The following is a 24866-nucleotide window of genomic DNA, read 5'->3' on the forward strand; positions in this document are numbered from 1 at the left end:
ATCCATTTTGTTCTTCTCTGAGTTGCTGCAGTTTGCTGCCCTGATATCTCATGCTGAATAGAAGCCACTGAGCTCTGGTGAGTTACCATTACACCTGGTCTAAGGGGGAGATGTACCTCTTATGAGCAAATTTTGTGCTCCACAGCTCAGCGGTTTCTAAGCAGTATCAAAATCTCACTCAAACATCTTTTATTGTACATAGAAAGATCCACAAACTGACAAATACATATGCTGGTCAACCAGACTAATTCCGAAGAGATTTTGAACAAACACAGGTAGTGGAGTGGTAGCACCCATGACAAGCCACAGGTTTCACAGAGCTGAAGGTACGGAAGACACATTGCATCCTCTCTTCTGCCACAGTATGGTCAGGTTGCCATAGAAGCTGTTTAGACACCTGAAGCTGTCTTCAGGAAAGCTGAACATGCTGATAATACTCATTAGGTAGCACCATGGGATCTAAAGAAACCACTAACAAAAGGATTTCTCTCTTCATTACACAAGCTGATGTAATGAATCCGATGGAAAGATGAGCAAGGATTTTGCTTTTCTCAAGATCTGTTTCCAAAAGGTGAAAAGGTAGCAGATCTACAAATGCAGTTGTGTAAAAAAAAAAAAAAGGCAAAATAAATCTGTTTTTCTGCAGGGATAAAATGGGTATCTGCCATCCATAGCACACACACTCAAAAACACCATGGAAGAAACAGTCCCAAAGGGTGACGCTGTGCAAGGTGAAAATCCAGCTTCATTAATAACAGGTGGAAACCACTGAAGTCAAACAGCTTTACATCAAAGTGTAGCTACTGCAAATAGGTCAAGAGAAGGCACGTGGACCCTATTTTTCTCAAATGACTGTTTTTTTATTCTGACCAGCTGCCATCTCTGTGGCCTTCTCCACACTGTAACTCTGACATGGGTTTTCCCTCTCTGTCAAAGCACGCACAGATGATTGCCCTGCTTGTACTGGGCGTACCCACTCCAAGATGGATTGGCCAGCACCTGAATTATTTCAAATCAGGCATTTTAATTAATTCATTCACTTTGTTTTTCAGCAGTAAAAGCTGACGTTTTTCAGTAGTGTCCTAGTGGATAATGATCCCCTAATCTGTGTGATACCAAAAACGACTGGACGATGAATGACTTGTAGAAAACCTCCTGGCATGCTGCCCGCCATGGCTTCGAAACCTTGGGGAAATACCTTCACCTCCAGGCCACAGTTGCCTAAGGGGGGTCTCGGGGCAATGGGAGAGGGGGCCTCTCAAAGAGGGGCCCTCTCAAAGACAAACCTTCACCTCAGAAGTGCAGAGAATAATTTAATAATAATTTCAGAATGAATTTATTGGGGGGGAGGGGGCGGGGCACCAACCCTGTCGGTGCGGTTCCCCACCCCGGCGGCCCCCAGCGCTCTCGGAACGATGCGCTCGGGGCGCTGTTTCCGGGAGGGAAGGAAGGAGGGACAGGAGGGACGGGGGGCGGGTTTGAGCGCGGCACCGGCGGGCTGGCGGCGGCGAGGCCCGCGCTCCCGGGCCGCCTCCCTTCGGCTTCGCCCACGCACCGCGCGGCAGGATGAACCTGGAGCGGCTGCGGAAGCGGGTGAGGCAGTACATCGACCAGGTGAGGCGCGGGGGGAGCCACCGTTAGGGCGGCGCGGGGTGGGGTGGGCCCGCTCGGCCCGGCTGCCGGGCGGAGGGAGCTCCGGGGGGCCGGTGCCGCCGGTGCCGGCCTCGGTGCCCGCGGAGGGAGGGTTAGTTCTGAGGTAATGCCCCGTTTCTTAAGGAAAAGGAGGGAGTGTGTGTCCTGCCGGTGGCGCGGCGGGGGCATCTCCGCGGTTCCTTCCCGCTGTGGCGGGGAGGAGGAGGAGGAGGCGGCGGAGGAGGGGAGCCCGCCGCGGAGCGGAGGCGCCTTTGCAGGATCCCGCTCTCGCGGGTTGTGCAGGTTGGGCCGCGCTTACCTGGCGATTGTAGATGCCCCCGCACCGACCTGCGACGGCGCGGAGCGCTGTTGAGAAGGGCGGGCTTGCTTTCGTTGGCTGATGGATTCAGCAATTAGGTTGCTGCAGGGCAAGGAACCAAAAAACACAACAAGCAAAATGCGCTAATGAATTAGATTAAGTACAGCACGGAGCTGCTCTGCTCTATTTCTAGCTCGAAGGCTCCAGACTGGCACCGCTACTGGGAGAAACCCAGCCCTTCAGTTAACACAGACATTTGTGCGCGTGGCCAGCAAGTCTGACCGAAAGATTGACTGGGGACCTAAGTTAATTCGGTGGATTTTATTGTTTTGTTTTGCTGCGTACTCATCAGAGTTAAACTGGTTCACCAAACTGCTTTGGCACGCAGCTGCATGGACACTTGCACGGTGCTGAGGAAGGGGCGTCAAAGAAGGGACTGCTTCTTTGTGTCAGATTGCCAGTTTACAGTACTGTAGAACTGCTCAACAAAAGTCGTGTAGTGCCCTGTAGGCCTGGATTATGCCTTTCTTTTGTGGTGTTGAGAAAGTTATTTAAATCTCAGCTCTAGTAGACAGCTATTACATATATGAAGTTTTGGGTCAGATTTTGTTGTTGTTGTTGGGGGGTGTTTGGGGGGGATGGGGTTGTTTGGTTGGGGTTTTTTTTGGTTGGTTGGATTTTTTCCCCTGGGAGTTCATATTGAAACCAAACTATTCCCTTAGCAAATTTGCTGGACATTCTTAATCCCCATCAAGTAGGGAATGTGGGAATGCAGAATAGAAGGGACCCTTAGGTCATGGAGTATAGTGCTTTGTGAGGACTGGGATACGGTCAGTGTGCATTTTGGAAAAGTCTGCCAAACCTTGACTCCAAAAGCATAAAACGGTCGCTAAGACTGTAAACAAGCTCCACAACTGTAATGTTGCAGGAAAGAGCAAAAGCGATCAAGGATTTTCTAGTGTTGCAAGTCCTTGTGATGGCAAGTTAAACGTCCTGCAGCTCCTGGGAAGTGTATTATGCCTGAGAGCATAGAGAAGGATAAAAAGGAAAAACAGTAGCCCCTGCTGGTATTCTCAGAGGATCATCCTGGCCAATTCTGTGAGGTTTTGCCTAGTGCCCCAAATCTAATGGCAACCTTAGCCAAGTTAGTTCAATATACCTGCAAGCTCTGCTTCCATCGGATGTCTGGTTGCCACCAGTCATCTCCATTTCACCCGCTTCTCCTGAACTGCAGAGGTAATGGTCAAACTGTATCCAAGGATAAGGGGAAATTTGCACAGGGACCAGGGTCTGTGTGAGGTTAAAGCATATTGACTGGAGAAAAAAATTTTGTAATCAGACATGGCGCTGCTGAAATTTCCTGAAGTAATTGATATGTCCTTTTTTTTTTTAATACAGTATTCTCCTTTTTCTAAAATGTAGCATTTATTTTAACTGGAAGGAGGGGATTCTTGGTGCTTTTTCAGTGATAGCAAATCAACTAATGACCCATTGCCATACCTATGTAGTGCATACCTTTTGGTCAAAGATATCTGCATTTTACTGAAAATAAACAACCCCACCTCAAATTACTTTTTGATATGTTTTAGAAGTTACAGTAATTGCCCTTTCAAACTGGACTTATAAAGGTCTTATTTGTGAATCGCCGTTCATTAGAGAATACACGCATAAGATATTAAATGTGAATAATGTACAATATATTTCAAAATAGTCTAGGAAAGCTAACCCCAAACTAATGCTAATTATTTCTATCATACTTCTACAGCAGCAGTATCAAAGTGCCCTGTTTTGGGCAGACAAAGTAGCTTCGCTGTCTCATGGTAAGTAGTTGCTTTTTACATTGTTTTTGATTAACTTTTTTCTGATAGTGTTCTGTTCTGGTTTTGTTGTTTTCTTAAAGCTATTTGGATAAATGTCGAAGTTTTGAGTTTGATGTGAGTGCTTTTCTGTGATCTCTGGAATGCCACTTTTCTAAATGCAGCAGGGCCAGTCTTCCTTCCCTTTTGAACTTTGTGTTAAAATTAATATTTGGCCAAACCTTAAGGTTTGCCTACTTTAAGAGACAAAAAAAAAAAAAAAAAAAGAGCAAGCTACGAGAGACCAAAAGAGCGAGCTACGACAGCGGTGGTTTGCTACAGGATTCGCTGTTGCTCTGGGTGACAAGTAGAATGCGGGTTTACAGAATGAGTTGATGCTGGTAGCCTGTGTCTGCCTACAGCCGTGGCCCATTTACACTTCTTAAAATGATTCTAGGGGCTTGATCCCGCAGGAGCCTGGGTTGCCGATAAAGTAGGAGAGTACTAAGCCGTGGTTCTGCAGTTGTAATGTCAAGCTGCAGAAGTCCGGTGCTTTCACTTTCACTGTTAGGTTCCCACTGATCTTTTTTGAGAGAGAAAATTCTGGGTTATTTTTTCTCTGTCCTATGTCCAAGGGCAAAGCAACCTACAACTGCTGGGTTTTTTAGATCTGTGTCACTGTTGTCTCCTCATGACAACCCTCTTGTACGAGATTCTTTGTATTCACTGTCCAGTGCATTATCTGCCATCTTTAAAGTTAAAATCTGATTATCTTTTCATGTTAATCTCTGACAGATAGATATGTGGGGTTTTTTTATATATATAAAAAATAACATATATGTATAAAAATAAAACTTTGTAACTGAACAGAATGCTAGAATAGGAGAATAATACTTTTCTAGTGAAGCAAAAGCGAATATTCCGTATGAAAGTGTTTAAAGATATATTATAAATTAACGGTTTATAATTGGCTCTCTTATTTTAGAGGAACCACAAGATATCTACTGGTTGGCCCAATGTCTTTACCTAACAGCTCAGTATCATAGGGCAGCACATGCCCTTCGATCGCGTAAGCTGGATAAGGTAAGTTGCTTCAGTCGAAGACTTACTACCGTTATTCCACTTTAAAACCTCTGCTGCTACAGTCCACGGTGACTTCTTCACCATAGGAGCATAAGGTTTATGGGAAAAGTGATCAAAAAAACTGCAAGGTGTAGTTTATCTGAACCAAATATAGCCCTGTGTTCAATGGGCAGATTGAAACTGTTGTCCCCAGGTAGGGTCACAGAAAAGAGAAGGGGTCCAGAGTTGTAACTGCAGCAGGATTGGGAAGGTGGAGTGTCACTTCAGGTGTAGGTGTGTAAATTGTCCTTCCGCTCCGCTAATGAGCGGTGAAGGCAAGAGTGAAGCAAGTGTCCTTTGAGAGTTTAATAGTAGAGAAAGCGTTACAGACTTAATCATTTTGGTCAGGAAAGTTTTTTGGAGGTGAAAGTGATGAAGAAGCGTACAACTGAAAAAGGAGAGAGCAAAATGGAGCCTAGCAGTGTCAGTAAACGTGCGCTCCTTTATAACTAATATGTATGAAACTTTTCTCTTTCAGTTATATGAAGCATGTCGCTACCTTGCAGCAAGATGTCATGTGAGTACATGTTTGGACCTCTACTGGAAATGAACCAAACTAAATAAAAGATGCGTCTTGGGAAGATTAGGTACCTGACAGGCAACATAGATGTCTGCTCATTGGAATAGCAGGTTTAAATTTTGTGACGGTTGATCTCATTCTTTAGCCTTCAGTGTGGTCACTGGAGTATCCATTGTGGTACCATTCTGAAGAAATCCAACCAACCTTTTTTTGCAGGAAAGAAAATACTCCTTTAATATTTTGGGGGGAAAGAATGTGAACTGGTTTTGCTACATGTCTTCATGATTGCATTTTTAATCGGGTGGTTGTAGCCTGACCAGAGGAGATGTGATCTATAGTTGTATCAATATAGTTAGCAGCTTTATACTTCTGTATAAAATGGGATACATAAACAGTAAAATGCAGTGCTTTCACAGAAAAACTGAATCAATTGGTAGATTAAATATAGAAATCTGAAATAGAAAATATGCTGCTTATAGAATAAGATTACTGTGTTTTATTAAAGCCTGCATTAACTATTTTAGAAGCATATCTGCTTCTGTGACTGCATAATGCTGAATAATAGATTTTTCTGTAGGTGTTCATTTTATATTTTTTTGCGTATTCTAGAAGACTAGTAAAATAGGTGGCTAAAATTGTAAAATGACACATGTCCAAATAAGAATACGCATGCATGAAAAAGCTGCTGATAAGCACTGGTTGTTATAATCTGTGCCTTTGAAATGTGACACTGTGTTTATTGGTGCTTTATGTACAGATGTTTCAAATCCCAACCTTGTTTTTTACATGCACGTGTTTGGCTAGTATGCTGCAAAAGAACATCAACAGGCCCTGGATATTCTTGATATGGAAGAGCCAATCAACAAAAGACTTTTTGAAAAGTACTTGAAGGATGAAAGTGGATTGAAAGACTCTACTACAGACTGGGAGATGTCACAATCCTCTGTAAGTGACATTTTTTTAAACAAATATTTGTTTATTAAACAAATATTTTTACAACAGAATGAATGTGCTAAGTCAGAAAGTGATTTTGTAGCTGTATGAACCTGAAATTCTGTGTTTAAGCTTTCTTTTTTGGATAGCATAACTCAGCATTCATAAAATGCTGAACTGGTCTCCTTTCAGTCAGAAGTCAGGTGTCAGCTTGCCTGTATGAAAGTAACTTGGTATGCAGAAATGAAGAGTGCTTTTCAACAGCTTGCCGTAAATTATTTGCAGACGCTTTGCAGGAAGTTAATGATCTAGGATTGGCTTTTAGATTCTCTTAGCTCTATGCTGCAATTTCAGTCTTGATAATGTAAACTAACACTTCTTTCAACTGGGCTGCAGGTTCTGAGATAACAAAGCAAGTTTTCTCCTCCCCCAGATATCTTTAATGAAATATTTCCTTAATTGCTCAAGTGTTGGTCTCAGTGAGACATTTTTCTGATCACACTTGAATATTTTGTCACGTGAAGGTGAAGTTTTTGAGGCTCAGTGAAAAAATTCTGTATAGGCACACAGCTAAAAGGGGTCGGTACCACGTGTAGGCTGAAGAGCCTGGAAAGAGTTTTTACTTTTGGAATTATGAATTGACGTTTATTAGCTGAAATGACAGTGAAGGTGATTGACAGATGGCATTTTCCTTCTAAGACTGAAGTAGCAAAATGCGTTAAATCATCAATGTGAACTGATTCTGAATGCTGGTATTAATGGGCTTTAGGGAGAAGTGGATTAGACTGAGTTACTGCGGTGCACCTTAATAGGAGCATTTAAGCTACCTATGCAAGCAAAGGAAGAAGTCCTCAGCTTTGGCTGTTCATTCTTGCTCCCTGTTTCATGGTATTCTGGCCCAAGTCTGAGTGGCTGATTATTGGGAAACTATTTTGACTGGAAAATAATGCAGCCAAAAAGCTTGACTTCATCAGTCCTTACCTTCACAAATGCTTGTGATAACGTGAGGATGGGTTTTGTTTGCCACAGGAGAACTGCTGAAGTGGGTGCTGCTGCAAAAAAAATTTAAATCAAACTCCTCTCTCTAGGACTGTAGCTTTTTCAAACTTAATTTTATTAGTTTGCACAGACACCAGTTCCAGAGTAAGAATGGCTGGTCTCTGAGCCAGTAACAATATTACCACTTTAGCAGCCCCCTGGGGTTTATTAGTTGTTAATGCAGCTATACTGTTTGTACTGTGGGGATTCCTTAGAGAGTTGGTCTGTCTGCTTAGACTGATGATATAGATGGGTAATGTGTTACCTTTCTCCCAGTAACTTGCGGACACTTCTGTTGCCTTCTGACCAACTTGAACACCCATCTATGGAGTTTTGAAAGAACATGTTTTAGTTATTAGGCATTTTAGCACAACTTTAACTATGGTAATAGTGATGTTTCACTACTTTTGTATCTGAAACATCATGCCCTACAACAGGACACGGGGCAACGGGCACAAGTTGGAACAGAGGAAGTTCCACCTGAATATGAGGAAAAACTCCTCTCCTGTGAGGGTGCCAGAGCAGTGGCACAGGCTGCCCAGGGAGGCTGTGGAGTCTCCTTCCCTGGAGACATTCAAACCCCACCTGGATGCGTTCCTGTGCCCCCTGCTCTGGGTGTCCCTGCTCAAGCAGAGGGGTTGGACAAGATGATCTCCAGACGTCCCTTCCAGCCCCTGCCATTCTGTGACACTGTGATATATGTTTTGTTTTGAAAAGGAGGATATATTTTTCTGCTCCAATTAGTTGAGTCCATTGATTTGGCCTTTTTCATCTCTACTGCAGTCATTCTTGTCTTGTATGAAATATTGGTTTAACAGTCAGCAAAGAAGTGAATGCCTTTGGAAGTGACAGTTTCCCTGTATTGACTATGAGGGGAATTTAGTATAAATAGCTTACAACTCAGTATCTGAGAGCTGGATGGTAGAACTAGGAAAGATAAACTCTATCCTCCCTCTACTTATAGCAAGCATGTGTTCGTTTGGCAGTAGATAACTTGACAGAGCATTCGTTTGGGGCTTTTTTCGTTTTTTTTAAGCTACTAGAAACAATATTTTATTTAAAGAGAGCACTAGAAAACCAGGTTCCAACATACATTAAATGCTTTTTACTTTTCAGGGAGCCCATTTGATTTGTGCTCAAAACCAAATTGCAAACATTGATTCAGTCTTTGACCTCCAGCCCTGCTTTTCCACCAGATCAAGAGCTCTATATGCCTTTTGCGAGGGAAGATCTATGATGCTTTGGATAACAGAACCCTAGCAACATACAGCTACAAAGAGGCCTTGAAGCTTGATGTTTACTGTTTCGAAGCATTTGATCTTCTAACATCACACCATATGCTGACGGCACAAGAAGGTCTGGATAGCAGTATTTCTCGAATACAAGTAAAATTTAGCTGCTTTCTCAATATGCCTTTTTGCTGGATAAAAATTAAAGCAATAACACAAGTAACAGACTTCAAAATGTTAAGAATAAATAGAACGTGTATGAAATGAGTGAAAACTATAATCTGCTCAAATTCATATTTGAACTCTATTTCTCAGTCTTGCAGTGCTAAGAATTAAAAAGAAACAAAGTAATGCGGCTACCCTGTTTGTTGGCTCCAGAAGCTTCCCCGCTCTTTGGCCAGCCTAAACAATGTTTTTCCTGTGTTCTCAACTTCACAGGCTTTGAATCCATGAAAGCCTACCAGTGTTTGCTTACTTAGAGTAGGCATTGGTTAATAAAGCATTCTGAGTGATAAAATTTGGCACATAGAGTTAATAACAATAGTGGTGTGTTATGTCATCTTTATTAAATTTTATTTAAAAGTGTAGAAGGAAAAACTAAGAATTCAATCATTAATTTCCACAATTAATAGCATTATCTGGTTTAGTGCATCTGCACTGTTATCTTCTTTGTAGTTTTGGGATAAACATCATAAAATTCTTTGCATCTCAAAGTTCTCAATCTTGCTATTTCTTCTGTAATATGACCAATTAAATTTTTGTTTTTTAATTCACATAGAAAAAGAACTTCTTGAATCTCTACCTCTTAGTAGACAGTGTACAGAAGAAGAACAAGAATTGCTTCACTTTTTATTTGAGAATAAATTGAAAAAGGTAAGCCCCAAAACTGACCAAAAAGCTGGAGAATTGATTGAAAGTCTTGACTTCAAGTGTAAATTTTCTTGGATTCCATTTATTCCAAACATTGGAATAAATAATGGCCTCATAGTTTCAGTTATTTTAAAATTTATGACACAGCAGATATCAGTTTAGGGGGGGGTAGTATAATAGTTTAGTGTCAGCTTATTTTTTGGTGTGGTGACAACTTGAAATTCTGATCTTTTTTTTAAGCTTTATTTATTTAGAAACTTCTAGATGAGGGAAAAGAACATTAATAACGTAGGCAAAATGTCAGTTACCTGAAAATACTAGGCTGTAACAACATTATTCCAGACTATTTTTTCCAAGGACAATGTGAGAGCTCTTAAAGCCAAGTATATATTGCTCAGTATTAATTTCTACAGCCTACTCTTAAGATACTGACACTGGCTTTTAAGTACATCATAAAGAGCCGTTCTATCAAATACCTGTTTTGTGGACATTAAGTGTAAAACTAAGAATTTTATGCAGCTTAATGCTTCTTAAATATTCTTTTAGAACTAAAAATATTAATACCTATACCATCTGATTTTTACATTGGTTGTTGTTTCTTTTTGTCTTTCAGTATAGTAAACCCAGTGAAACACTGATTCCTGAATCAGTAGATGGTCTTCAGGAAAACCTGGATGTGGTAGTATCCTTAGCTGAAAGACATTATTATAATTGTGATTTCAAAATGTGTTACAAGCTTACTTCAGTGTAAGTATACAAAGCAACTTCGAGAGTTTTTTCTCATGTGGTGTAGTATAATAATTATGCCTGCACCTAGTGGATTTTATCATTCAACAGATTGACATACATAACAATTTGATACAAAGTTTCAGGTATTTAAAATGTGTAGTTTGTGTCTGGTGAGACACATCATTTTTATGATATGTAGCGGAAGCATCCAAAGCAAAACTCCAGTTAATGAGCTCTGTGCTGCACTTCCCTTCATCCATCCTCTTCCTAACTCTGGCACCTTCAGTTTTGTGTGTTCTCTACATACTTCTTGTTTGGCCTTCAGAAGGACAGGTTTGGATCAGTTGGTTAGTTAGGATGTACGATTTCTGTGGCTGATCAAAAGTTATGTTGACATTGATGTGCCAAGTATTTTGTCTCAGTTGTTACGTAGCCCAGGAACACACTGCTGCTCGGTTGTCAGATGGGTCAGAACAACAACATGGGTTGCTTCTCAACTACTGTAAATCTGAACACGTGGTTGTGGAGCTATTTTTTCTGCTGGCCTGACAACTACCATTTTTAGAAAACTATTTTTGTGTACGTACTGCATAGTCTCAGAATATTAGTATAAAATAGAAGTTTTTTGTTTGGTTGGGTTTTTTTTATATAGTACAGCTTTTTCTTAGCTGAAGCAAGCCATCTCTATGTAGAATATCCCATAGAGCCCAGTACAGGCAAGGTTTTTGGGAAGGCTGTAGAGAATGCTGATAGGGTGAATTTAAACATCTGAGTAAAATCATGATCCTGTTGAAACAAATTACTCCAATTAAGTCAATAAAATTATACTCTCCCTTCTTTGTTTCTGAAACTTAATTGTCACACCTTGTCTAGCAGAAGGTGGCAGAAGTAAATGTCTCCTAAGGGGGAGACAATCATAGATGCTGGAGCTTGGAAATGAGAGTCTGAGAAGTCCATATAACTTCAAAGTTTTAGACTCCCTTTAAGAGATGATTTAATATACTTGTTTATATGTTCTTTTATACTTTTCTTTTGAAATACTTTGAACTATTTAAAAATGTCAACTAAACTTTTAACTCTTTTGAGATGTACTTCTCAGACAATTGAGTCATAATGTTGTACTTCTGATTTAAAAGAATCTGCGAATAGATTTCAAGATGTGGTTTTTTTGCTCTGCTTAGTTTACCAAGTGCCAATGCTTACGAAAAGAACACATGCCTGCAAGCCGTGTCCTGCATGCAGCCTGTTGTCTGTGAGACTGTCTTCTGTTTCTAAATGCCAAGGGAAATAAAAAATTTAAAGCTGAGCTAAATGTGTTTCCGAAGGCATATGGCGTAGTGTTAAGCTCAGAAAGTTCAGGACTGTTGCTTGATAATTGCTGTCAAATGTATGGAAAAGATGAACAGAAATGTTATTGCTTGCTGCTTGCTGGTTAAATTTGAAGTGACCTGCAAACAAATGTGCATTGTATTCTGTTTTTCTAATTGTATATTGAGCTTTCCAGAATTTTCTGTTACCCTCTTCTGTTAAGCTAAATTAATAGTTATTTTTCGGATCTTAAGATAGCCTTTATTATGATGTTAGCAGTCACCTTCTAGTCACAAACAGTTTTCTAGTGTCTAGAGTGGTAATTAACTGGAACATTACACACTATAAAAACAGCCTGCTTATATCACATTAAAACTTTTGAAATGTGCATTGCCAATTTTTTTTTTTTTAGAGTGATGGAAAAAGATCCTTTCCATGCGAATTGTTTACCTGTGCATATAGGGACGCTTGTGGAGCTTAATAAAGCAAACGGTAAGAAACACAACATTTAACATGAGTCAAAAGAAGATTGTAAAGCTTGAATTTTAAAAAAGAATTAAGGGTGCCAAGAAATGCCCTTATATACCGTTTAAAAAATTACAGATATTTTTCCTCCTACCTGCAGTTTCAAGAAAGCAGTGGTAACTGGAAAAGAATGGAGTTTCAGAGCTGACGGGGACAGGGCAGGGAATAGTTGTGCAAAGAGTCTTTGTTCATTCACGATCATGAGTGTCACTGTCTTTTAACCACTGGGCTATGTAGCCAGAAAGTTAGTGAGCTACAGTGCTTCATTTCTGTTGTTTGATTTCTGTTTTGAGGTGATCTTCCTAGAGTATCTAGGTGTACGTTTTCTGCTTAACAGCAAAATATATTATACTAATTTGAACTAGAAGGAAGTCTTCAGCAGCATGTATGCTTAGCTGGACATGCTTTTTCCATATTAGAAAAATTCTAGACTCTCCTTGCCTTTGCTGTTGTGAAGGCCTCTTTTTAGTTCAAACAAGTTAATAATAATGCCGCACCTTTGGAATGACAAGAATAGCTTACGTGCAGTTGGGATGGCTTTTTCTCATTTCAGACTGCATATAAACATCCAAATCAAGTGAGGAGCTTTAATGTCTGTAGAACCAATTGGGAAATAGAATAAGGAGCTCATATGATTTGCAGTCTCTTAAAGGACAGTGCATGGTATATATGCAAATTATTCTAATAACTAGAATTATTATTTTTATTAGAAAAGTAATGACGTAGAACTAGTCCAAATAATATAATAATTTATTTGGTTTTGTCCTATTTTCAACACATTAATGTGCAAGACTCTACTTTGAAATTGATCTAGCCAGTATGTTACACCTTCTAGATGTAGGAAGTTTAAGAGTGTTCTACCCCGTCAAGATACATTCAAGTATAATAATGCTAGAGGAATTTATTTTAATGTATGTTAATGGCCCGTGTTGTTGCAGAATTCTTAAGGGATGGGATGTATAGCTGCTTATTTACATTCTGTGAAGACATTCAGGTTGGGGTTTGAGCTTCTTTGTTTGTTTGGGCCTTTTTGTTTGTTTTGGCTTTTTTTCAGTTAATTGTAAAACTGAATCTATGTTGAGACAGTTTGAAGCATTACCACTAAACAGAAAGCATTTTTGTTCACTTGTGCATTGATAAGGGTAGATGTTCTGGGTGTCTTGTACAAAATGCTAAAGGACTTGGAACATCTTAATGTTTTAGCATATTTTAATTTTCTTCTCTTGTTTCTCCCCACTGTGTAGAGCTTTTCTATCTTTCTCACAAACTGGTGGACTTGTACCCAAATAATCCCGTAAGTTGTTCTAAGCCTTCGTTACCAGCTACTTTTTTCTAGGTGAAAATACATGAAAGTTGTAATGTAATAGTCAGTTTGAACAACCAGATTCAAAATCTGTTTATGGAGCTGGTAAAAATGGTTCACTGCTTTTATTTTCTATGCTTTGTAATTTTCTTTACCAAGGTTCTTTTTTTAAAGCAAAGTGCCTGTAAAATATATCCAATGTGAGGTATTCACTTTGAAAAATAATTTAAAACAAATACTACAGTAATAAATGTACATGCCTCTCTGGGCAACCTTTTCCAATGTTGGGTTGCCTTCATAGTGGAAATTGTTTTCCTTTTACTCAGTCTGAATTTCCCATGTTGCAATTTGTAGCCATTGCCTCCCATCCTATCACTGCACCTCTGAGAAGAGCCTGGCTCTCTCTTCTGTATCCTCTACCACTAGATAATTAAGACAGCGCTAAGCTTTCCACTTAGCTCTCTCTTCACGAGGCTGAACACGCACAGTTAGAGACATACGTGCCAGCAGTTCCAGCTTGTTTGTAATATCAAATAATTGGACAAGCTGATTGTGATGTCAGTGAAAATATTCCTAACTTCCCTAATTATAATCTGTTCCTCTGTTTTGCATCACCTATGGTGATGTTTCACTAAAACCAGGGTGATGTATCTAATAATATTCTATTTTGATTTTAACGTGTAGGTGTCATGGTTTGCAGTAGGATGCTACTATCTCATGGTTGGCCACAAAAATGAACATGCTAGAAGATATCTTAGGTAATTTTTTTCCGTGTTTTTCCTTAGTGAATCTGTTGCTCACTTGCTACATAAATATTTAATACTCAAGATTGTTTGTAAGCTCTTAAAGTAAATAGCAGCCTTGGTAAACTGGTTACTACAAAAATTTTTTTGTTGTTGGTGCCTTTTTTTTTTGTATAGCCATTTAGATCTCAACCTTCTAGACACTTTAAAAAGGACATACAAACTTACGTGGAATCTCTTCTAGCAATCACCTTCCTGTTAAGGGCAGGTATAGTCCCTGCATTCGCTCAGGCTGCCAAGCTAGGTAATCAAGCCTCAGCTCTCAGCTTAAGGACACTCAGGCATTCTCCCAGGTTCAGGCTTCATATCTTAAAGGGAAGAGTTAGACAGAAAATTCTGACATTTGGCTGTGTCTAGTTCTTTCTTTGCAGAAGCAGTCTTGGACTTTTTAGGTTGGTCGGTCTGTCCAGTCCTCTTTCCTGTAGGTCTTCTGTGCGTCTGCTGATGATCAGCACTGGGGAGCAGGACCTTGCTGTGAAGTAGGGTATTTGTTTTGGTGCCGTAAGCTTAAACTGAGAAGGCTTAAATCAGTCTGTAAGGCTTTCTTTTTTCTTCTTGAGACCTTTGTAGACAATACATGTAAAGATTGGTTAGTAATTTAGACTGTTTAAATGTCTGGTTGTTAGGAGTAAAGTATTTAAATTCCTGACAAGGAAGCCGTCCTGGGTGACATACATGGTTTTGGTGGTAAAATAAAGAATATCTTTATTAAATCTGCAAGCATCCCTAGCCTGGAAGAGTCTATTGACGTGTTAGGGGGAAAAAAAAAAACAAACTCCAAAACATTGGAATTCAGGGTAGTTGTGGTAAGGAGGAGGAAGGTCAGGTAAAAGTGAAATAGCAACAGGATACCCAAATTTGTTGGAGAAAAATGATAGTGTGCAACTACAAGGCTAGGGACAGCTGTGGGGTAGGCAGTAGTTTTAAGAAAAGAATCTGGAGATATGATACACAACCTCCTGTATCCTTGTTTTGGAGTCATAGGATGTCATGCTGGAGCGTGCTGAACAGGGTAGAAGGCACAGCTGGGCAGTGCCCGGTAGTGTCAGGCAAGTATCACTCTGGCTGTTCCAGAAGGAGCTATCTACATTCTTCAGATCTTGTAAAAGGCCTTACCTCACCTCAGCACTAATGAGGAAAAAACATTTGTGATAGAACATAATCCATCTTTTATAACAGTAGCAAAGCTGTATTGTACTTTCACTGTTGACAAATCAGCATGTATGGAGAACTCAAGATGGATATGAGATACATGAATTGAATTCAAGAGAAGGCAGAAACCAAACATTCTGGAGAAGGTGGCTGATGGGGAAAGTTTTTTCTGAAGGGATTGAAGCTATCTAGGATGTAGGGTGAGAAGATGCAAATGTTTGAATATGTAAAGTTTTGCCCCAGGAGAGAGAAAACAAACTGTTCTTTAGGATCTGTGATAAGAAATAAGAAGTTTAACTCTGGCAAACAAAATTTAGATTAAATGTTAGGAAAAAATTGAGTGTTTGAGGATAGTTAAGCAATAGAATAGATTACTTGTGGAACAGGTAGGATCTCCATGTCAGAAGCTGTTCAGAAAAGAATGGGCACATCTGTCATGAGCTCTTTAGTTATGAATGCCCTTGCCTTCAGACTGAGAAAATAACCTACAGAGCTTTCTAATGTTCCTGTCGAATCCATCTTTCTGGGAAGACTCCAGGTTGCAGTCTTGATGCTCAGGTTGCAGTCTTCAGCTCAGATGCTACTTCTCTGATGCACGGCAGCTGTCTGTGATGTGACAAATACTCTTGCTTCATTAAGGCTCGTACAACGACATAGCAAAATTTCAACAGACAGTTCAACCTAAGTGTTCACCTGGTATTTTCATACCCTGCTTGTGAAACATACATTTGCTTGAATATATTCATTTTGAAATGTATAGCTAGAATTTTGTAACGCATAAGTCACTACTAACGTTCTCTGTATTTTGCCCAATTCATCTATTATATCATTGTTTATGTTCAGTAATATCAAGTAAGTCCTGCTGTCCGTGAACAGCAACAGAAACAACACAATGAATTCCTGAAAAGGTGCAGTACTTTTAAGTGCCAAATAGTTTGTTGAACTTTTAAAATTAACTTTGTTTACCACTGGTCACTACAGAAGAATATCTTAATAGATACCTATGTGACATAGCATTGCTAAGTAAGTAGTCATCTGAAGCAGATGAAATTTAATTTCAGATGTGTTTGCTTGTGACTTGCTCTTGTTTTTAGCAAAGCTACTACACTCGAGAGAACCTACGGACCTGCGTGGATAGCATATGGACATTCATTTGCAGTTGAGAGTGAGCATGACCAAGCAATGGCTGCATACTTCACAGCTGCGCAGCTCATGAAAGGGTATGTCAAAAACATCATAGTCAGAAAATTAAAATTAATCCATCAATAGTGTAGAATATTGACCGATATCCCTTTAAACAGTAGGAATACATTTGCAACAATTATCTGGCAGAGAACAAAGGAGGAAAAAACCCAAATAATTTATAATCTGCATTTAACTGCATTGTTTGTGATTACTGTTGTGATTTTAGAAGTTCTAAAGTCAAGATTTATATTTAGGTAACCTATGTTCTACTTGAAGGTTCTCTAAAATTTGTGAATCGTGTTTGTGACACCAGGTCATAAACGGCTATATAGCAATATTTTGAACAGCTGTTTCATGCTGCGGAGAAGGTTGTAAAATGAATAGTGGACTAATCGTGTCTTATTGCACATCAAACTGTTGTATTTGACTGTAATTATTGGTAAATGTAATCCCTTTAATTATTTCTTCTTCCATATTCCATTTGTAAATGAAATGTCTGAAGGAAATTAGGAAAAAAACCTCCTCAGAACTAACTTAAGCACTGAGGAAATACATGTAATTCCAGAGCAAGTTACAATTGTGTATTGGAGTTCAAATTCTTGCCAATGACTAACAAAGATGTAAAGTCTGTTAAGTTGCCCCTTAGGCTAATAGTCCATTTAAATCAGCTTCTGCTTGGATGTACATAAACATAAGCAAACCCAGTTGGCATTTCTTTATAGTTTGTGACGCCGTTCCTGATAAGTGCATGATTGTGTTTTTTTGTGGTTTGGGTTTTTTTTTATTTTTTTTTAGGTGTCATTTGCCAATGCTCTATATTGGACTGGAATATGGTTTGACCAACAACTCAAAGTTAGCTGAAAGGTTTTTCAGCCAAGCGTTAAGCATTGCACCTGAAGATCCTTTTGTGATGCATGAAGTTGGAGTGGTTGCATTTCAAAACGGAGAGTAAGCTTGCCAGATAGGATTAAATACAACCTTAAATATGGATTGTTCTGAAATGTAATGTGCCAATGTATCTACTAAAGTACTTACATTGAACTGTGGTTTCTTTTGGTTTTAGTTTAGATGGGATTTGCGCTAAACGCTTGCTTTCTACATTGTTCTTTGTCACTTATGATTGAACGAGGAAAGCATTGAATGAACATGCAGTGATCAATTATTATTTCGTGTGTGCCTGTCACTGGGCAGTCGCATGCCTTGAAAAGGCATCTGTCTGCACACACAAGTGTGCACATGCTATAAAACTCCGTACAGCGAAACATTTTGTCAGCTCAGGAGGTTCAAAATACGTTCTGAAAAGAACTAACAGATATAAGAACTATTTAGTGAATATTCTTGACTGGCTTCTGATCTTTTAACTTTGTCTTGTTAGGTCTTAGGAGCACATGCAGAATATGGCCAAACGTAAATCACTGGGTTTTTACATCTAATTTAACTCATATGATGAAATAATGTCAAAGAACTGTTCATTGTAATACTGTTTTCTCATACTGCTAATGAAAACTCTTCACTAATTTATTTTTCTTTCTCCCCACCCCGTCAATTCTTAGCTGGAAAACTGCAGAAAAGTGGTTCCTTGACGCACTGGAGAAAATCAAAGCTATTGGAAATGAGGTATTTTTCCTAATGATATGCATGATTGTAAATTTCTAAAACTCCAGGAAATTCTGTAATATCTTGTGACAAAATACGCTGCGCTTATTTTAAGATAGAAGCAATACAATATAAATTTAACTTTAAAACTTGGGCTATCTACTTACAATTGAGTACGTTGGGTTTTCAGATGAGAATCATCACGCATGATCTCCAGTGCTACAGGAAAAGGCAAAAAATATGTTTCTGTATGAAATTAAAAGAAAATAAGTGTTGACTGGAGAGTGGAATCCAGGTCTTGTTCTCAGTCCCGGGTCTTAGCAGACCAAATGGTTCTTCACCTGAGGGTGGAACTGGGTACACATGCGAAGATGGTTTCTGCCACCTTAAGTGTTAGCCGTTTCTTGAATGACTTCCACTTTTGTTTGGACGTAATCCTGTAGGTATGGATTTGTTTTCTTTCTACCAGATAGAGCCACTGTGTGGGAGTGGGCCTGGGGATGCTTAACTAACTTCCTGAAAGTAATCAAGATAATCACGGGCAAAAAATTTTTTAGGAAATGTGCTGGTAGTTCAGGTGCTTTTGTGAATCAAAAACCAACCGTTACAGCCCTGATTCCTGAAACACTGGAACACACAAATGAGTTTGTACTTACTGGTAGTACAGTTTGTGTTATTTGTGCGTTGTCATCTTGTCTAAAGAAACACATTTTACTAGAGTAACTTAAGATGCCTTTGTGAAAGCAGTAGCACCTTGTCACAGGCTTCTTGTGAATTTTAAGATAGGTTTTCTCAATTTTCAGCTTAAATTAAGTTACTGAGGACACCACCTCGTGCTACTGTAACTGTTCACAAAGCATCTCCTATCAAGATCATGAAATTGCTTCTAGAGCACAATAAGCCTTCTATAAAGTGGAAAGTGTTGAGAAAACTAACCTTCATGTGGACGTGGCACACATTTACTATAACAAACTGCACAGATACTAATTTATATGCTCACCGATATATAAAGAGGGTTGTTCTGTTTTAGTAAAAGCTGTTTTGTTGTCCATGTGAATGCTGCCAACTTTGTAGATCTTTTATACATATGCCTAAGTTCTTTTATGTGTGGCGTTTTTCTTGTTTATTGAGAAGTATGAAATAGCAACATACCTATAAACAGACAACTGGAAATTTAGAATTCGAGCAGGAAACACCCACAGTAACTAGATACTCTCGTTGTTATAAATTGCATATTCAAAATGAAATCAGGTCAAAATTATTTTAATTTCAGGAAAAAGTGTTTGTTTTAAGAATTTTGTGGGCCCAGATTGTCTTCTGTGTGCCTTGTAAATGAGCTAATTTATTTAAAGCAGATGAAGTTTGGAGAAGGTAGTAAAAAGACCTTCAGTATTTATGGTTATTTTACAAACACTTAATTTGGGAGCTCTTAACTGCTCACAAGCTGAGAGTCTTGGTGTGATTTTTACTTAAGTAGAAAATAAATTTTGTTTGGTTTGCATCCAAGTTTTACTCTCACTGACTCTTTGAAGAAATTTAATTGGATTTGGGGATTGGAAAAAACAGAAAAAATGAGTTATTGAATAATGTTTTGAGCTTAAATGTGTTTTGAGAAGAATTGAAAATGCCTGTGATTTGTTTTTTTGGTAATGAATGAATTGCCTTGTTCATTTGTATGTTGTTTTTAAAGTAGACAAAATTCAGTTACAATCTGGGACGGTGCAGTTATTTGAATTGTTGCGTTATTTTGCAGGTAACAGTTGATAAGTGGGAGCCTTTATTGAACAACTTAGGACACGTCTGCAGAAAACTCAAGTAAGCAGAGACCACTGGAGCTACATTTATGTGGAATACCACGGAAATGTGTGTTCTCTAGGCCTACTTCTCATTTATATCACGCTTATGTACCACACGAGAGTAGTGCAGAAGCACCTTACATGAACAAGATTGCCTAAATCAGCTTGCAAACGTAAATACATTAATCGCCCTTTATATCCAGATGACTACACATGAGTTGAAGTACCTAATGTAAAAGCCTTTCCTATACTGTTGGTTCATTTTAGATAGAAATTTGGTTGTAGGCTTTCAGATCCTTGTATGGGTGTGAGTGCTAACTGGCTACTGTCCCAGTCCTGACATACTTGAATATATCCACTGATTTATTTAACATAAAGGTGGTTTTGTGCCAATTAATTGCTTGGATCAGTTCTTATGGTTTTTTTTTTTATTGAAGTGAAAAATTCAGTGACATTCACACAGTAATAAAGTATTACTTTTTGGTTTTTGAGAACAGAACTATTTAATATTTCATTTCATACTTCCATTCTAGGATTAGAAAAAGGAAGTGCAAAGTACATATGCAAGCTTTAACAGTTTTAACACATGGAGAAATGTTTTCTCATTAATTACCATAATCTGATTTTTACCAGTGTTTTCTTTTGTTTAATCACTATGATATCTTTTTTTTTTTAGTGTCATGGGTTTAATTGTCCAGTTGCTTTATACTGTAATTTTTGTTTCAAAGCTGCTAATGAGGATGTGATTACGGTAGATAAAAGTTGTACTTCTGCTTTGGCAGTAATTGCTTTGTGCTTGAATTGCCAATTAGTCTTCGTTTTCATTATGAAATCAGGATGTATAATAGTTACCCCTTCTGCCAAGATCAAACAAAAGGCACTGCTTCTGGAACCTATTCATGAGTATAATTGCAGGTTTTTTTTTCTAATACTTGTTTCAGTTATAATTCCTTTTGTCTTTTTTTAATTTCTACAATAAGTTAGTAACTGCTTACATCACACTTAGGACAACTTGCATCGTATTATTTGTTCACATTCAGCAAGCTGACCTAATATATTTTTACATCCCTGTAAACCATCTTTCGTGAAAATCAAGTTGAGAGTTTAGGCAGTTGTAAATATGCTTTTGCAACTTAAAAAATTCTGTAATACCTAATTTACTAGTGTTCATAATACATGATATTGACATGGAAAAAACTTCCTGGTTATATGTCTACTCACTAGCGTGATGTGGTTGAAATTTGAAAGCAGCATATTCAAATACAGTGGTAGTTAATTGGATAGGCAGATACTATTAGTGAAAATCAAGATTCAAATCATGTCAAAGTTTTGTGTAGCGAGCAAAGAGTTGCATAATTTTTCTGCTTCAGTTGTTACTTAATGACTTCTAACAACTTAATGTGTCGCTGTTCGCACAATTTCATTATAACTGTAGAGATTAAAATTCCTTCTGAATCGACGAAAGAGATGAAAAATTGCTGTCTTTATCTTTTACAACTTGGTACTAGGATGTCAAATGTGACAATTCAGTTTCTCAGAGTAATGCCATAATGTACATTTAATCCTTGTTTTATGAAATAATAAATGCGAGAAGCAGTCTAATTAATGGATAATTTTCAGAGAAAGGGTAGCTGGTATTTGAAAGAAAGTACAAATATGTGTAAACCTTCTTTTCTGACAGAGAAGGCAGCGAAATGGAAGTGGCAAAAGTACCACTATATGCAGCACTCGAGGGTTGTGAAATTTCTGCCCAGAGAGCTTTTCTCACTTTGAATGACGAGTTATTTAGTCTCGTATTGCTCCTTTGCTTCCCCTGGGGAGGAAAATGAAAGCTACAGCAAGAAAGCTAGTGTTACAATGAGCAGCATTAAACATCTAAAGCAATTTACTGTATCGAATTGCTAAGATTATCCCCAAACGGGGCCTAGCTGTAGGCAGCTGCTGTGCTACACAAGGGGAACAATGATTTCTCTGTTACACTGAGGAAGAAGATTGTCAATATCCACGATTCTTTTGAGCATTCTATTATGTTCAGAGTATGAAGCAATAACTTTTAAGTTCTTGCAGGACTCTGTGCCACTGAGCTATGGAAAATAGCGATATAATGCTACAGAAACACCTTTCACCCTGAAGCTTACAAATAGATCTTCTGTATTTAACCCTCACAGGAAATACGAAGAAGCACTGGAATACCATCGCCAGGCTCTAGTACTAATTCCTCAGAATGCTTCCACTTACTCTGCCATTGGCTACATACATAGTCTCATGGGCAATTTTGAAAGCGCAATCGACTATTTTCATACGGTACGTAACTGGCTTAAATTAAAGTGCTGGTCACAGATTTGGTTATTTACTTTTTCATTCTGTTTGGGTTTTGGAACAGAGAACTGGCATTTTATCCAGCCTCCAAATTAGTGTTTACTTTCTAATCTTAATTTGTTTGTTTGTTTTTTTCCTATTAATCAGGTTAAAAATGGCCGCTTTGTGGAACTTAGTAGCTGGATCCATGTTATAAATGAATTGAATATCATAATTGTCATACAAATTTTGTGCACATAAACTTTTCACACAGCTGAGATGATTTAAAATACTTCCAACCTATGCCTTAAAGGAGAAATTTTACAGCAAGTGCAACATTTAAAGACGTGCTATTTTCTGTTGCCTCAGATTTATCTATATTATACGATACTTATATTATTGTTGCAGGACAATGTTGGTGTTTTCATAGAGTAACAGTGAATTTCCCTCAGTTGAATTTTCAGCATTCAAGTTGACTGGCTTGAATTTAGCTACAGGTCTATTTACCTAGAACCTTGTATTACACACATTTAGTTGTAATTACTATAAGGATGTCTCAATCTATTTCATTGTAGACTGTAGCTTAGCTATACAAAATCAACTTTCTCACAGGTTTTATAATTGTTATTTTAGTAGTATGTTATACTCCATGATCTGCCTGTATACGTACCCTTTTCTGGTTTCGTTTTTGTGCTTTGCTTGCTTACTGCTTCAGCCAGTTCACATGACAATATTATTTTGGTCGTGCAATGTGTTGCTTTTACAGTGAAGACTAACTCTGATAGCATGTCGAACAACAGAACAACAAACTCAGGATTGATCAAACGTCGTGGACTTAAGATGTAAATGCTTTTATTTGCTACTGAATACTTTTTAGTGGTTGTTTTTGGTTTTGTTTTTCTTTTAATAGGCCCTTGGTCTTAGGAGGGATGACACATTTTCAGTCACGATGCTTGGACATTGCATAGAAATGTATATTGGTGATTCGGAAGCCTACATTGGTAAGTCTTTCACTTATGTGACTCTGAAAGTTGTCGAGTCCTTTGAGAGGAGTCTTATTCTTACGTCAAGAAAAACTGTCTACCATTACCTAGTTAACTTACAAAGTAGAGTGTGTTTTGGTTTTGGTTTGTTTTGTGGTTTTTTTTTAATGGCTAAATGAGTCAGAACTTCTCAGCAGTTGCAGATGACCACTGTTTTTTTTATAAGCGTCATGACAGTAAATTCTTACCAGTATAAAGAAAGGAAACACTTTGCCATTGGAGGCGGTGATGGTTTCTTTAATAGAAAATATTGATTTGTGGCAGCTTAGAAACCAAAGGGAATGAGGAAAAAAATAGACATATGGAGTTAGAAAATCAGAGGACTTGATTTCAGCTAATGCTGCTGTAGAGATACGGGCAAGGCATTTTCACCATGTCAAAACTCTGCTCTAAGGAGAGAGGTTAAATTTTTCTGCCTCCAAAAATACAGCTTTGTGTGGTAAAAAAAAGTGCTTCATAGCAGTAATACATTATATTGCCATAGTTTGAAAAATCCTATGAAAGCTTTCTGCCCAAAAAAACCCTTTTATAGTGATATATTTCTGCTTCATTGAACTTAGTGATTTATCTGTAATGAACACAGTTGATGTCCTGTCTAGCATGTTAATGAGCCTGAAGCCAGTAAAAGCCATCTGTGCGCTCTGTTGCTTTTTCTGCAGATTTTTGCACAGTTGAAGCAGATGTTTCTTCTCAATATTGCCTTGCTCCATATGTAGTCGGTTAACACATCTGGAAGACCTATGCAGCTATGTGACAGGCATTAATGCAAACCATGCTGTGTGTAGCTTAGACAACAAAAAAAGCCTCTTAGAGGATTGGGAAGGGAATTGGCAATTACTTCTAATAACAGACTTTTGAATCTGAGTCGTACTTCTAACAGCGTGCTTTTTCCAAAAAGGAGGCGGCTGTATTTCTTCAGAACAACTCTGTTCAACTTCAGTCATTAAGCAGCAACACCTCCCTGTCAGTCTGAAAGCAGGGTTTCATAGTAGCTTCTGGAGGATGGTTTCTTTGAGATGCATTTTTGGGAGTGTTCACTTAGAATAAACTAATGGTTTGACTGTTTTCACAGGAACAGAGATCAAAGACAAATTAAGATGTTATGACTTTGATGTACACACAATGAAGACATTGAAGAACATAATTTCACCTCCCTGGGATTTCAGAGAATTTGACATAGAAAGACAAACTCTGGATGAAAGTGGCATAGTAACATTAGAGACATCACACCAAAGGAAGAGTACAGACACCAGTCGCCCATTGGAAGAAACATTTGAGATCGAAATGAATGAAAGTGATATGATGTTAGAAACATCCATGTCAGACCATAGTACGTGACCATAAATGCTGGTAGAGAGCTCATTTTGTCTAAGTGTAATATGTTTGTTTTAGCATTTTTGTTATGGTGTTATACTTTCAATAATTTGCTATTTTTATATGAATTCAAACTACAACTCTGTACTTAACACCGGAGAAATAATGCTTGCCTTAATGATGATTAAAAAGTATACGTGATGGACTATTTCTACAAAATCAATCATATACAATGAAGTAAAAAATAAATTCACCTTTTTTTTTTTAAACTGTTTACTGATCCATGTGTCTGCCATCAGTAAGACTGTGAAGGTTTAAAAATAGTACTTAACGTGGAACCGTTAACAATGTTGTT

At 38.3% G+C, this 24866-nt stretch overlaps 1 protein-coding gene across 1 annotated transcript; it reads left to right on the top strand.

Annotated features, from left to right (window-relative positions):
- Window positions 1-1439: 1439 nt before the first annotated feature.
- On the top strand, window positions 1440-24780 carry CDC16 (cell division cycle 16). The gene is made up of 18 exons (XM_075091790.1): window positions 1440-1614; window positions 3717-3771; window positions 4733-4830; window positions 5348-5386; window positions 6194-6334; window positions 8557-8716; window positions 9368-9462; window positions 10073-10206; window positions 11909-11988; window positions 13266-13315; window positions 14009-14082; window positions 16374-16499; window positions 17260-17412; window positions 18018-18081; window positions 19814-19875; window positions 22025-22160; window positions 23065-23155; window positions 24270-24780. Exons 1-18 carry the CDS (start codon window positions 1567-1569, stop codon window positions 24533-24535), a joined length of 1872 nt encoding a protein of 623 aa, XP_074947891.1. The 5' UTR covers window positions 1440-1566; the 3' UTR covers window positions 24536-24780.
- The last annotated feature ends 86 nt before the right edge of the window (window positions 24781-24866 follow it).

Source organism: Phalacrocorax aristotelis, chromosome 1, assembly GCF_949628215.1.
Source record: "Phalacrocorax aristotelis chromosome 1, bGulAri2.1, whole genome shotgun sequence".
NCBI lineage: Eukaryota > Metazoa > Chordata > Aves > Suliformes > Phalacrocoracidae > Phalacrocorax > Phalacrocorax aristotelis.